At 54.3% G+C, this 13,964-nt stretch overlaps 2 protein-coding genes across 2 annotated transcripts in view; one reads left to right on the top strand and one right to left on the bottom strand.

The window, feature by feature from the left end:
• Nucleotides 1-2: 2 nt before the first annotated feature.
• On the top strand, nucleotides 3-5,730 carry ANKRD53 (ankyrin repeat domain 53; the record flags this gene model as incomplete). The annotated part of the gene is made up of 5 exons (XM_008058780.2): nucleotides 3-53; nucleotides 367-566; nucleotides 2,153-2,317; nucleotides 2,758-2,878; nucleotides 5,006-5,730. Coding segments are annotated over 5 exons (1,227 nt in total), but the record flags the coding sequence as incomplete, so codon positions are not given.
• A 611-nt stretch (nucleotides 5,731-6,341) lies between these two features.
• The window catches only part of TEX261 (testis expressed 261), an 8,031-nt gene continuing 408 nt past the window's right edge, over nucleotides 6,342-13,964 (bottom strand). Inside the window, exons 2-6 of the mRNA XM_008058772.2 lie at nucleotides 13,176-13,255; nucleotides 11,912-12,065; nucleotides 9,932-9,999; nucleotides 9,203-9,305; nucleotides 6,342-9,054 (exon numbers count right to left, since the gene is read on the bottom strand). Coding sequence (XP_008056963.1) covers nucleotides 8,939-9,054; nucleotides 9,203-9,305; nucleotides 9,932-9,999; nucleotides 11,912-12,065; nucleotides 13,176-13,255 — 521 coding nt within the window. The 3' untranslated portion in view covers nucleotides 6,342-8,938. The remainder of the gene's footprint in view (nucleotides 9,055-9,202; nucleotides 9,306-9,931; nucleotides 10,000-11,911; nucleotides 12,066-13,175; nucleotides 13,256-13,964) is intronic.

Below are 13,964 nucleotides of genomic sequence, written 5' to 3'. Positions count from 1 at the left end.
GGCTGCGGCTCTGTCTGAATCGGGACCCCGGGGAGATCCCGACGGACAGCAAGGTACGACCTTGGAGTGCGGGGGCAAGGGCTGCGTCCATCCTCCCCGCAAAGGGCTCTGCACGTAGTGGCCCCCTGGCGAAGTGAGGTTCTTTTCTGTGTGGATCGCCCTAATTCTTTCCCGGCTGAAGATCCGTTTGGGGAGGGGAGGTCGGGGGAACCGATGCGCACACACTGGGGTCGGCAAAGGCGTGTGAGGATTCCCCGGGGCACGCGGAGGAGGGGAAGGGCAACGCCAAGAGGTGTATGTGAGTTAAGTTGTGGACGCTGGGACCTCGATTGGGTCAGCGTCCTCCTGCCGGCTCTGGCTCCACAGGGCTTCACCGCCCTCCACTTCGCAGCCCAAGGAGGCAAGCTCGCATGCCTGCAGGTCTTGGTAGAGGAGTACAAGTTTCCTGTGGACCTGCCCACCAGCAATAGCCAGACCCCCCTGCACCTCGTCATCCACAGGAGCAACAAGGCTGTGGCACTCCCCTGCATTGACTACCTGCTCAAGAAAGGGGCAGCCGTCAACGCGTGAGTCCGGCCTGCTTCCGGAGGGAGACTTGGTGTCTGCGCAGACAGGAGCCCTACGTCCAGGCAGGCAGATTCATGCAGGACAGGCTGTTGGGGGTGACAAGGAGTGGGTCCCACGAAAAGCGGTCAGAAGCCCACTGGAGTAGTCCTTAAGAGACTGGGCTTTGGGAGCGGGTAGATCTGTTCACAACCCTGCTTTGCCACGTGCTAGCAAACAGCAGGACCTTAGGCAAGTTAGCCAACCCCTAAGAGTCAGTGCTCTGATTCCCAAACTTAGGTGCACATTAGAATCATCCAGGAACTTAAAAAATACGAAGGGCAGCCAGGCGGGATGGCTCAAACCTGTAATCCCAGCACTTTGTGAGGCCGAGGTGAGGGGATTGCCTGAGCCCACGGGGTTTGAGAACAGCCTGGGCAACTTGGTGTGACCTCATCTCTACAGTAAATCAAAAAATTAGCCGGGTGTGGTAGCATGCGCCTGTAGTTCCAGCTACTTGGAAGGCTGAGGCGGAAGGATTGCTGAAGCCCAGCAGGTGGATGTTAGCATGCCACTGCCATCCAGCCTGGGTGATGGAGTGAGACTCCAACTCAAAACAACAACAACAACAAAAACCAAATGGCTGCGTTCCAATCTAAATGTTGTGATTTAATGGGTCTGTGGTGTGACCTGGGCTTTGAAAGTTGTAAAAGTGTTCCTAAATATGCAGCTAAGTTTGGGAATCATTACCTCAGTGTCTTCAACTGAAATGTGGGAGAATGACGGTGCCTGTCACGTGGGACTGCTGAGATCACTTGAGAAAGTGCACGGTATACAGGAGACTGCATTCATTCAGAAGATTTCTCGAGCACGCACTATATGCTAAGCACTATGTCAGAGTTGAGGAATACTGCCGTGAACACCAAGAAATGGTCTCTGCCCTCACGGAGCTGTTTGCTACTTCAGGTGCAACAGTACATTAGCAAACAAATAAAAGAACAAAATCCTGACAGAGCGTGGGAGGTGGTTATGAGGAGAACAGACAGGGTGATGGGGTGACGGATAAAGGTGGTAGAGAGCGCATCTGTTTTGGAAGAGGCAACCATCTCTAAGATGGCGACATTTAAATTGCAACCTGAAGACTGAGAGTGACCCGGCCCTGCAAAGAGCCAGGGAAAACTGCTCCCGGCAGAGGGAACATCATATGCAAAGGCCTCGTGATGGGCGAGAGTGGGGCGAGCCAGAGGATGAGGCTGAGGAGGAGGCAAAGCCCAAATCACGCAGACCTGGCGGGCCTTGGCAAGGCTTGGGGCGGGCTGGTTGGCTTAAGAGTGAATGAGGTTGGGGACTCTGAACGAACCCTGCTCTCCTTCCAGCTGTTCTTAACTGTCACATACCTCCTCCTATCATCAGACTTTTTCTATTCATTTAGCTCAGTCCCTCCTTCTCCAGTAGAGGAAATTGAGGTCAGAAGGAGGGACAGGGCCAGGCTCACCCAGGGGGCTAATGGCAGAGCGGGGCCTGGGAACTGGTGTGCCAACCCGCCTGATGGGCAGATGCCCTTTGTCTTTCCTTTCTGCCCTCATCGCCCTGGCGGGACCCTCCTCAGTCAGACATGCAACGGCTCCACGCCCCTGCACCTGGCGGCCCAGGAGGGCCTGCTGGGCTGTGTGAAGGTCCTGGTACAGAGTGGTGCCAACGTCCATGCCCAAGATGCCATGGGCTGCAAACCCATTGATTTCTGCAAAATATGGAACCACCGTGCCTCTGCCCGGTGAGTGTGTGAGAACCACCCACAGCCTGCCACCCCTCCCTGTCACCTAGCCCTTCCCCTCAGGTCCTCACCAAGGCCCCTTTAAGGGGGGGGGTGGGAGGCCAGACGACTGAGTCTGCGAAGGAGGCCCCCTGCCCAGGATATTATTGGCAGGACTTTCCCCAGTCCTCATTCCTTGGGTTGAGCATTGCCCTCCTTCCTTGCCCTGGGGCCCCTGGCTCCCCAGCAGGAGGACAGTGACCAGGCCACCAGACACCTTCCTCTTCCACCTCAAAGGAAATATTTGCCAGAGGGCCCCTGGGCAGTGGTTGGCCATCTTGCCCATCTCGTCTCTGGCAGCTCTTCTCACTCCCCCATTCAAGCCCTCAGTGGCAGCCAGTCTTCCCAGCCCAGGCAGAAGCTCACTCACTGGGGGATGACACCCACCCCCTTGGCACCAGGTTCTTGAAGGATGCCATGTGGAAGCAGGACAAGAAGGACCTTGCCCATGAGATGGGAAAACTGAAGAGGCTCAAGAACCGGCTGGTCCTCATGGAGCAGAACTACCTGATTGAGTGTCAAGTAAGGGAGGGGCAGGCAGGGGTACCAGGTGCCAGCTGCTGTCCAGGTATGGGAGCAGAGGAGGCAGTGACCCACATGCTATGGAGAGAACAGTGGCTATCAGCACGCCCATCCCGAAGGGACTCCCTCTTACCCATACTCTGACTGAAATCCCACCTTTATGAGCCACCCCTGTAGGTCTAAAGCCTTGTCCCGGGTGAGAAAGCAAATACAGCTTAAATCTGCAAGTGTCTATGAGTCCCTCTGAGGATGAGAGGTTCTGGTGAGACTGAGGCCCTGCCTGTAACGGGCTCACACCCTGGTTAAGAAGAAGAGCCACCCTTTCTCTCCAAAGACACTGAGCACTCACTCTTCCAATAACGAACAGGATATGGTCCCCACACTCAAGGAGCCCAGAGTCTAGTGGAGGAGACAGGTTCTATTCCTAGCAAGGAGAAGAAAGTCCAGGAGGGTGCCAGAAGGGATGGTGCTTAAGAGGAGTCCTTGAAGTTGGGCTCGGTGGCTCAGCCTGTAATCCCAAGCCTTTGGGAGGCTGAGGTGAGTGGATTGCCTGAGCCTGCAGGTTCATGACCCGCCTGGGCAACTTGGCGAGACCTCATCTCTACAATAAATAAAAAATTAGCTGGGCGTGGTAGCGCGCGCCTGTCGTTCCAGCTACTTGGAAGGCTGAGGTGGAAGGATCGCCGGAGGCCAGCAGGTCGAGCCTGCGGTGGCCGGGAGCGGCCACTGCACTCCAGTCTGGGCGACAGAGTGAGACTCCAACTCAAAAAAAAAAAAAAGAGTAGTCCTTGAAGGTGGCAGCAGTTGGCCATATGAGGAAGGAAGGGCAGATGGGCATAAGGCACAGCCATGTGGAAAGGCATGGAGGCAGCTGGCCACATGATGTAAGCAGAGAACTGCAAATTTGGTACAGCCAGGGAGATGTGAGTCAGAGGCAGATGAGCCAGAGATTTGGCAGGACCTAGACCAAGAAAGGGCCTTGACTCGGGGGAAGGGGATGGTCAGCAGGTGTAATTACACAGGATGAAAAAACCTAGAAATCCCAGAAAGAAAATGCAGGAATCCTAAGTAGATCCCGAAGTGGGGAGAGCTTCAGGGCTGGCGACGCCAGCCTGCCAGCTTTGTTTCAGCGGCACTTCTCATTTTCTCAGTCCTGTCCTCCTCTCTTGGCAGCGTCATCAGCCCTCAGTCACACACCTGTCCAGAAGAGGCAAAGCCCAGCTATTTCCTGTGGCTCCAATCTGTCCCAGAAGCCCTTTGCAGATCTCCCGTCACCTTTCATGGCCTCAATTGGATCAAGTGTCCATTCTTGTTCCAATAGCTAGCATTAAAGGAAAGCCCAATGCTGAGTGACTTAGGTCTGGGGCAAGGCCGATGGAATTACTATGATTGGCTTAGCCTAATCACAGCCTACCCCTACAGCTGGGTCAATCTCTGAAGCACCTGATTGCTCAGCAACAGTCTGGGAGTGAGACACTGAGACAATGGGGTGGGGGGTGGTGAGGTTCTGTGGCAGCATATGGAAGGTTCGACTCAAGACAAGGTCAGGGCTAGATCTACTTGTTGCCACCCAGCCTGAAGAGCCAGCCAACTGTACTTTCCCCGACATGACTTCACAAGGCCCACCTCTTCCAAGAAGTCTGCCCAGAGTAGCTCTTCCCTAATTCCAGGCTTTCCACATCTTTCTGTTTTCTCCTCCCAGGGTCAAGGATGCTGTTTCCACTTCTCATTTTCCTTTTTCCCCCATCAAACCAAAGATTGTCATATGATATGACTTGTCTCCCTTATCAGACTAGGGATCCTTTGTGGGTGGAGGGGACGTGTCTCCCCATAAAGCTTGAGGTTTTCCCTAGGCAAGGAGTGTGTCTCTCCCGTCAGAGGCTCACCTAGGGCAGAGACTGTATCTCCCCTCATCAGATTGGAGCTCCCTTATGGCAAAAGTCTCCTTCAGAACAAGGGCTTCTATAAGGCCGGTGTTTTTTCCATCAGACTCAGGGTTTCCCTGGGGCAAAACCAGTCTCTGGCCAGTCAGACCTAGGGTTTCCAAGGGCTGTAGCCACAGGGCCTCCTACGGAAGCAGAGGGGGATCTGCCCTCCATGACTGTCTTGTGCCCTCTGTTACTACAGAAAGAGCAGAATATTCTGCGAGAAGCAGATTTCAGGAAGTGGCTCCATTCCAAGCTGCACCGAGGCCACGCTCTGGTCTCCAACACCAAGCAAGCGCAGGCCACCACCCTCTCCAAGACCCCAGAGGACGGGGCGTCAAAGTGTTGCAGGAGTTTCCACCCCTCCATGGCAGCGCGCCTGCGGTGCTTAGCACAGCCCAGCCAGACGCCCAAGCCCACCTACAGGCGGCCCACCATCAGGCGGCCCATGATCTGGAACGTTAGCAGCAACCCTGCCACATACCCCATCACCCGGATCAGCTGCCCACAGGGCGTCCGCCTGGGCGTGCACCCAGAGCCCAGCCGGGAGCACGACTTCAGCAGCTTCCTGGAGGTGACGTCCGACGGGCACGGCGGTGCGCGGCTGCACACGGCCGACGGCCACTGGGTGGCGCCAGTGCCCCGGCTGCCTTTCGAGGTGCTGGTCCGCAGGCTGCGCCCGCGGGCGTGGCCGCACAGGCTGAAGGTGCCCCAGGGCCTTCGCCCCATCAGCATGAGGGAAGTGCCCCGGAAGCGGCACTTGGGCGACCACACTTTCTGGACCGACACTCTGGCCATGAGCCTGCGTGAGACATTTGATGACGCCTTCCTGGGAGCCATGAGAGCTCATCAAGGGTTTCCCGCCCTGCCCTCCCCCAAAACCAACCCATAGAGTTATTCTGGTAGCCCTTCCACCCGAGGCAGCCCAGTGAAGGCTGAAGTGGCGATTCGCGTCGTAGGCGGGAAGGGAAGGGGAGGGAGTGCCTATGCGCGCCCCACGCCCAAGCTCAAGGACGGCCCCCCAGAGCAATCCACCCTACAGCTCAGACCCAGGCCTCCCATCGCTCTGGAAAGAAATCTCTTGCCCCCCCCCCCCCCCCCCAGGAAATCCGAGTTAGGTTCAGAGTAGGGGTCAGTCTCTATCCTGGGCCCTAGCATTGTAAAAGTGGCATTGTGGCATCCCGACCGTCCTCCCACCCAGCCTACCAGGGACAAGTCTTCCAGGATGGAGGGACCACTGGGAAATTGTTCCTTCAGATTAAATCCTTCCTGCTACATGCTCTAAACTCACTCTTCATCTCCAGATTCAGAACAGGGTGGAGGACACCTAATGTGTCACCCTGGATGGGTGTCCCTGCTACTATGGGCTACCATCCCTTATCCCCAGCTGCCACTGAGGTCTTGCAGGGAACATGGACAGCACATGTGAGGAGAGAGAGGCTCTGTGGTTTCAATCTGAGATTATGAAAGCACTTGTACTTCTTCCAGGAAATTATCCTGGGTCCCCTATGTCCTCTTGTACACATCACTACAATTCATTCATTAAACAAACATTTATTGAGTGCTTTCTAGGTGCCAGGCACAAGCCAGGCACTATTAATACAAAAATTCAAGGACAGTCCTTGCCCTCAAGGAGCTTACAGTCTAGTGGGGTGACAGACCGTAAAGCAGGCAAGTAAGCCGAGTGATCTGTGTGGTGTGTGGGGTGGGGTTGGGGGAGGAGAGGACATTCAAAGCTCCTTGGAAGAAGTAAAATCTAAATTGAGATTTGAGAGAAAGTACCAAGAAAGAGGAATCAAAGTGGCAAGAGAGAGCCATGGTGTCTGTGGATAAAGAGGCTGGGACCCAGAGAGCAAAAAGGCAAGTGACAAACCAGAGGTGAGCAGGGACCAGGACACGAGTCTCACAAGCCATGCTAAGGGATCTGGGCTTTACCTGGAGGGCAGTGGGGAGCCATGGGAAGTTTTAGGCTGGGGAGTGACTTGATCAACTATGCATTTCAGAAAGACAGCTCCGGCCATGGGACAGAGAAGCAGGAGCTGTCCTAGTAATCCAGGTGAAAGGTGAGGACGGTGGGAATGGCTCAAACCAAGAGATGTTAAGAAGCTAGACTGACAGTTTTTGGAGATTAAAGTAAACAGAGAAAGTGGAAGTTGAAAACAGGTTTCCTGTGTGGCTTCCGAGTGATCTTGGAGTCAAGACAGGTACCCTAAAGGGAAAGGCTTGCAGAGGACATCAAGCACCATCTGGGCCGTGAACCCGAGCTGTCTGTGTGCCCAGAAGGCAGAACTGGTCAGATGAGCAGGTGGGATTACGGGGCTGGAGGTCAACTCTTAATTCCTTGGCAGAGTCCTTGAAGCCATCAGGACAGATGGGCTTCCCCAGGGAGCCCTAACAGATCCCTGAGAGACTCCACTGTGCCTGAGGCGAGTAGAGAAGCCTGCACGGAAGGCTGAGAGGAACAGCCAGAGAGGTAGACAACCAGCCACAGAAGTGCCAGGGAAGTGTGACTCCAGAAGCAGGGGGTGACCATGTCAGGTGCTGCCCAGATCCAGTAAGATATGGAAAGGGTCTGCATTTAGCACATGTGAGCCACCAGCAGCCTCTGGGGGTGCTGGCGGTCCAGGGGATGCAGGGGGTGAAGCCACAACATCAGGTGAGGAACAAGGCAGTGGACAGCAAGGGCCCAGAGGGCTGTCAGCCCGTCAGGAGGATGATGCAGCTTCCAAGGTCCTCTGCCTTGTCTGTCCTGGTCTGCATAGGAGAAAAGGGCCTGGCAATGTTATTCGCAACCAGAGAAGACTAACACGTACTCCTTCTCCCAGGGAAAGCGGAAAGCTCATACTCAAGAGAACAGAAGTGCTAAAGCTAAGGAAATGAGGGCTATGGTGGGAACTCAGGTATGAACGCAAAGATTTTCAAGCACAGGGGTCCTCCCAGCAGCTTAAAGGTGCCACTGTGTGCAGTCCATCTCTGCACCCGCCAGCCTCACTTTGAGGTATAAAACATGGCCAGGAACAGCTCTCGTGGGGGACTTTGTTCCAGTATGTGCTGTTGAGCACTTGCAAGGCACTGTAGTTGGGGTGCAAGGTCAACAAATGCTGGTCTGTGCCCAAGACCCAACCTGCCTTCCTAGAAGGCAGAGATCATCTCCCCAGGAGCAAGAGTGCACAGAAGGGGGCCAGACCTTGGATGCGCTTAGGGTGACAAGCAGCTTCTCCCACTAGCCCCATTTCTCTAAAATACAGGCTGCCTGGAAGCTAATTTTTATTTTGTTTCTCCTTGAGCCTGAGATAGCATTCAGCCAGAAACCACCCATTTTCCCCAGAGGAAGAGTTATAAATAGGACACTGGAGATGTTCCGAAAATCTAAACCAGTCCTAGACTGTTCCCTCCCTACCCCCCCTGCTCAACAGTCACGGAGCCTTGAGGGAAGAAGAGATAGAAGCCAAGGGAGTGTTAAGAAAGGCCGCCTTGAGCCCACTCCCCACTCCCTGACAGGCTCAGTCCTCGCCTCTGCTCCCTTCCCACTAAGGGCCACAAGAACAGTCTCCTGGGAGGGCAAGACCTAAACCAGGAAAGGAGTCCCTGGAGCAGAAGAGCTAGTCCGGTCCAGGAAGCTTAGCAGGAAGAAAGGAAGATGAACTGTCAGGGTATTAAGGCAAACAGTGCCACCTAGAATCTTTATTCAGTGGGAGTCAGCACTTGGACAGAAATCACAGTTCAACAGCAAAAACGGTCTCTCTTGGACATGCCAAGCCATGGCCCTCCCCATGGCCACCTGCCCAGAGAATGTGTCGCCATCTGCTCTCCAGCTCCACAGACCCTGCCCTGGCTGCCCCAGCTGGGCCAGAATTCCCAATCCACCTCGGAAGGGGGAGGGGCGGGCTGGGGCACCTCAGCCTCCTGGCTAAGCAGGCTCTGTCACCCTCCCTGGTGTCCTCTGGGGTTAGAGGCCCTGGCAGCGTCAGATCTAGGCCAAGCTGAGCTCCCCGAGGAGGGTGGGGATGGGGCTTCAGAGCTGAGGGGAGGAGAGCCGGGGCTGGTGGGAGATGCCTTCCCAACTCCCCTACCTAACACAGAGGCCCGGGGGCCTGACTCTCCTGGTCTTGACCCCACACTCCCCCCAAGGGAGTCAGTATATCTTCTGACGACTGGGTAGAATGGCTTCTTTGATGAAGGAGAAGACAACCAGGATCCCTAAGCGTTTGCCCCGCTTGCCTTTGGTGAAGTAGTTGGAGACCACGTCATCTGTGGAGACACAGGCAAAAAGATAAGCATGTATACGAATGCGAACCCAGAACCCGAATGTCCCCGTCACAGGGCCGGTTCCGGTTCCCCAGCCAAGCCAGGTCTTGCTGGCAGCCCCCACCTTGGCCCCTTACAAACCCCTTCTCACCTCCTGGCTGCATGGTGGAGGGCAGGACATTCTCCCCAGCCGAAAGTGACACAAAAAACGCAAACGGTATTATCCACAGGCAGAAAGTGAAATAGGCCAGGACCTGGCAACAAGATAGAGAAGAGGGTGCCCCTGGAAGTGCCAAAAGTGGGCTGGGCATGGTCACTGTGTGTCTTAGAGAAGTGATCAAGAGTAAGGTGCCACACCTGATCTCTGAAGGGAGCGAGGGCCCAGGAAGCAGGGACAGGGCATCTTCCGACATGGAAATACTTCACTCCAAACCGGGCAGCAGGGAGAAGCTGCCTCAATTCAGTCAGGAGAGGGAGGCTGAAGAGGACTAAATGTGGCCACAATCCCCAAATCTTCGTCACTAGGACCAGCAACTCCTCTGGACTGAAGGAGGCCGATGGAGGGCTAAGCCATGACTGACTCACACTCCCCAAAGAAGTGACTCTGTTCTTCCCTGGGATTCAAGCTGGAGCAGCGGGGTCTGGCAAAATCCAGGGAGAAAGCCTTGGCGGGAGAGCAGTGTCCTCCCCACCCCAAAGGCAACGCATCCCTTCTATTCTTTAGCTATACTGCTTTCTAAAGTCACCTGTATTTCCTTTCAAACATGTCATCCCTGAGTAGACTCAGTGTCAAATCATAGCTAAGGGTCACAAAGCAAACATGCAAGTCCCTTCACTCCTCCATCTATGTGAGGAGCTGAATGCACTGGACATTTCTTACCTCTGAGAAAGGATAATATTCTTCTGCAAAAAACTGAAATGCTAGGTAATGATTCACCACCACTAGTCCTGTCGAGGGAATGAAGAGTCAGTCAGTATGGGGGGAGTAACATAACCTGGACTCTGAGCCTTCAGAAGACCCCGGGGAGTCGAGAGCCCTGGGTCTTAGTCCTGACTTTACACACAACTCAGAGTAAGGCTTTGGGCCACGTACATTACTGTCTAGAACCCAGTTTCCCACTTGTTAAAATGGGAAAATTAGCCTCCTGGCCACTGCAGAGGGCATTAGGGTGAAATTAAAAGGTAGGTAAGGAAGCTCTTTGCATGTTATAGAAATGGGACTTCCGTGTTACATAATCCACAGCATCATGACAATGAATCTGGGTTTCAGTGGATATGAATCCTGTAGAAAACTCTCCCATGGGTAGGAGGTGGAAAGTAGTTATGGGTGTGCAGATCGGACCCCTAAGAGATGCCACTCCAAACCGGGCAGCAGGGAGAAGCTGCCTCAATAAAGAGGCTCTCACTCCTTGGGAATAAAAGGGCACAATTTGCTAGATGCTTTGAGGTACAGTCTCAGGCTTCCTCAAATTTCTAAGGGAGTTCTTCCCCATCCTGCCCAGGGTAAGACACATTGGTCTGAAGTGGTATGTTCCAGACACACACGCCTCCTTGGCAGCCAGGTTTATGAAGAGGGAGCGCAGCAGGTCCTGGGCACAGGCTGCTCAGAGATAGGCATTCCTGCCTGTTCCCACGGTGAGGTGAAGGGCAGGCACCGAAGGAACGTATCCCCTGAAACTGGACATACCTCACAGCAACTGCCACTTCTTTCTCCTCTCTTGCCTCTCCCTTCTAAGGCACAGCTCTGCTATGCTTTGCCACACTCTAGAGCTAAGGGACACCAGAAAATAGGATGGTGCCTGGTGCCCCAAGACCTTTTGGAAAGCTCCCTCAGGCATCGAAAGGGCAGGTCAGGGAGTGACAAAGCAAGCGAGGGGAGCCTGCTGCTAGGGTTGGGGAGACCTACCACCCGGGGAGACACAAAGGGTCTGTTTTCCTGGGAAGGGCTCCCCAAATCCCCGATGAATGAATTCCCTGGTAAAATCACACCAAGGCACTTGGAAGAAACTAGTTTTGGCTTTAAAAACACACCCTCCATGTGGATAATATTCTCTTTCCAGGTTCTCCCACAGAAATAGAAAACTCATTCTAAACATCCCCAACTCCACCTGATACCCTGAACAAATGCTGGAATGACCAGTAACAATGACCAGGAGCAATGGCAACCCTGTCAATCAAACACTTTTCAGACCTCTTCCATACCTATAAGCACCTACTATGTGCCAACCAAGTCTCCCAACAGTTCCTTCAGAAACACCGCCTCTGACAGATGGAGAAGCGAAGACCAGCCGGGGGGCAATGATTCCCCAGGTCAGAAAGTGGTGGCAGGGCAAAGACAGGAAGGCTGAGTCCTCCACACACAGGCTGCAACCCCGAAGCAGCTGCAGCCAGCAGGAACGAGACAAGGCAGCCCCCTGAGGCTGCATACCAGGCCAGGGTCTGCAGGGGCTCAGAGGCGCATGAGGTCCTAGGTCTTAATCATGCCTCTGGGTCAGAGGGCAGGATGGGAACTGCCTGCCTGCCAAGGAAGGGCTTTGGGCTGCTTCTGGTCAGGTGGTTTCTTGAGGCTGGACCTATTCAGCTGGGGGCCTTCCCGCAGTTGACCCACAACCCCTTCTCCCTTCCAAGCCCTTCTTCAAACCTACATCCCTGGAAAAGCACTCCCTGTCTGAACCCTCACCCCCAAGTAATTCCAGTCACTAGACCCAAGGTGGACTCTAGGGTCCTCAAGAGTGACAGCCCATCCTCCCAATCATCCCAGCCTACTGGAGGACCTCAGAGTGGTATCCCCTTCAGTGCCGAGGACGGAGATGGGCACATCAAACCAAGCCAGCTCCTCCCCAACTCTGTCCCCTCTCACCGCATGACAGGATGAAGTTAGGCGAGGTCAGCATGATGAAGGGAAAGGTCTGGAGGAGGCCAAAGTAGACGAGGTTGGTGAAGAGGCCCACGCCAATCATGCTGGTGGGGAAGCGCTCAAAGACATAAAGGCCAATCAGCACAGCTGTGGAGAACTGAAAACAACCAGAGGCACACAGTGAGGGAAGCCTCTTGAAGGCAACCTTCCAGGACTCACTCACCCCCAGTCCACTCCAGGTGGCATTAGGTTCATGCTTCAATTTCCTCATTTCAGTTATAGGTCTGGTTCCCTCCACCAAACTCTTAGCTCCCAAAGGGCAGCATCTTAATGCTGTTTTTCAAACTTTCTTGACAGCAACTCACAATAAGAAAAACATTTTATACTGTAACCCCAACACACATACGTATATATGATCAGAGCTCAAATTTCAATTCTAGTCTTTTCTACTCCATTTTTTAAAAAACGCTGACTATGACCTACTGAATTGATTATATAACCCAATAATGAACCACGCCTGCAGTTTGCAAAACACCGTTCTGAAGGCCTTATAGTTGTCAGTGCTTAACAAATGACAGTTGGCTGAATGAAGGTCTAACTCCTATGCCAACGCCCACAAGCCGGGTGCTGAACCCAGAGCTGAAGGCTACAGTCTTGTCTCCACTGTTAACTCCCAACCTCGGCCATGCCCAGAGTGCAAGCGGCTGCTGACACAGGTAACTTGAGGGACTCTTCCTGTCCAAATGCATCCCCACTCTCACCCCTAGCCTTTCCCGCAGCTGGCAGAAATGTGACACCCACCAGTCACTCCTGTGTCTTCAGGAAGAGAAGCCTCCCCTGAGACTAGAGGAGGGCAGAGCCCCAGAAGCTTCTCCCCTCTTAGAACAAATCACTTGATCTGATTAGAAAGAGGGCAGTAAACAAATACTCAAAACTGCCTGAGGGTTCCTCTGAATTCTAAATGCTGTGAGCAGAGCAAGGGGCTAAAGACAGTGGGAGAAAGTCAGGCAAGAGCCATGGTCTTGTCAACAGAGGATATGCACTCAGCTGTCACCTTAAGGAATGGAGGAAAAGGTCTGCAGTGAAACAATGTCACTTGGAGAAGAAGCCCAGGGAAAGATCTGGGCCCGGGAGTGCAGACACAAAAGACAGGGTTCAGGGAAAAGAAGGAGTGACACTCTCAGGAAACAGCAGAAACAGAGGCCTCATCATCCACTCCAAAGTTTCCCCACTCCTGCTTTTGAGCCACAGCAAAAGAGCCACTTACCCAGATCATGTATTTTATGATCCTGCTGGTGGCCACTGTGTATTCTTCTATCAGTTCTGCCAGGTAATAGAGTCCAGCCGCTGGGGGGATGGGGAGAGCGGCACGCATCAGCCAGGGTCACTCCCACCATTCTGGTCACCCTTCTCTCAGCCCTGTCCCCATCAACCCTTCATGGACTCCAGGCCAGGAGCAAACCAAACATCCCATGCCACTTTTGTTAGTGCAACTAAGGAGAAATTTCATAAAAATCAAGGGAATCCTGCATTGGACGCCTCAGCACCGTGCTAAACTCTTCTTATTCGATAATTACCTGCCGGACACTTAGTACGAGTCAGGTGCGGGGCTGAGTGCTGAGAATACGACAGAACTAAGACAAGACCAAGTTCCTTCCCTGACTCAGCTTTGGAAGGAGAGGAGAGACGTCCGGGGGGGAGGGGGGAGGGGGGTGTCAGACGACCCTACTGTGAGAAATGCTACTTTAGGGAAAGGACAGGGCACGGCAGCGCCCTCAAACTCGGGCTTCCCAGAGGAGGGGCGATCTCAACTGAGATGCAGCAGGAATTAGCCAGGGGGCGAAGAGTGTCAAAGGTGGCGAGGGCAGCGACACGCAGGGCCAGAGGCGAAAGGGAGGAGGCAGGCGTCGGGGAAAGTTCGGCGCCGCCGGCCCGCGAGAGGGGGGGCGGCAACGGCAGCGGCCGGCGATTCCCAGGGAGGCTCGAGTCAGCCCTGCCCGGGCTCCGCTGCGACGGACTTCGCGACACCTGGAGGGACCGCGGACGGGACAGCCGC

The sequence above is a fragment of the Carlito syrichta genome, unplaced genomic scaffold, assembly GCF_000164805.1.
Source record: "Carlito syrichta isolate Samal-C Ts95f unplaced genomic scaffold, Tarsius_syrichta-2.0.1 Scaffold303625, whole genome shotgun sequence".
Lineage (NCBI taxonomy): Eukaryota > Metazoa > Chordata > Mammalia > Primates > Tarsiidae > Carlito > Carlito syrichta.
This window is presented reverse-complemented; position numbering and strand designations above follow the sequence as displayed.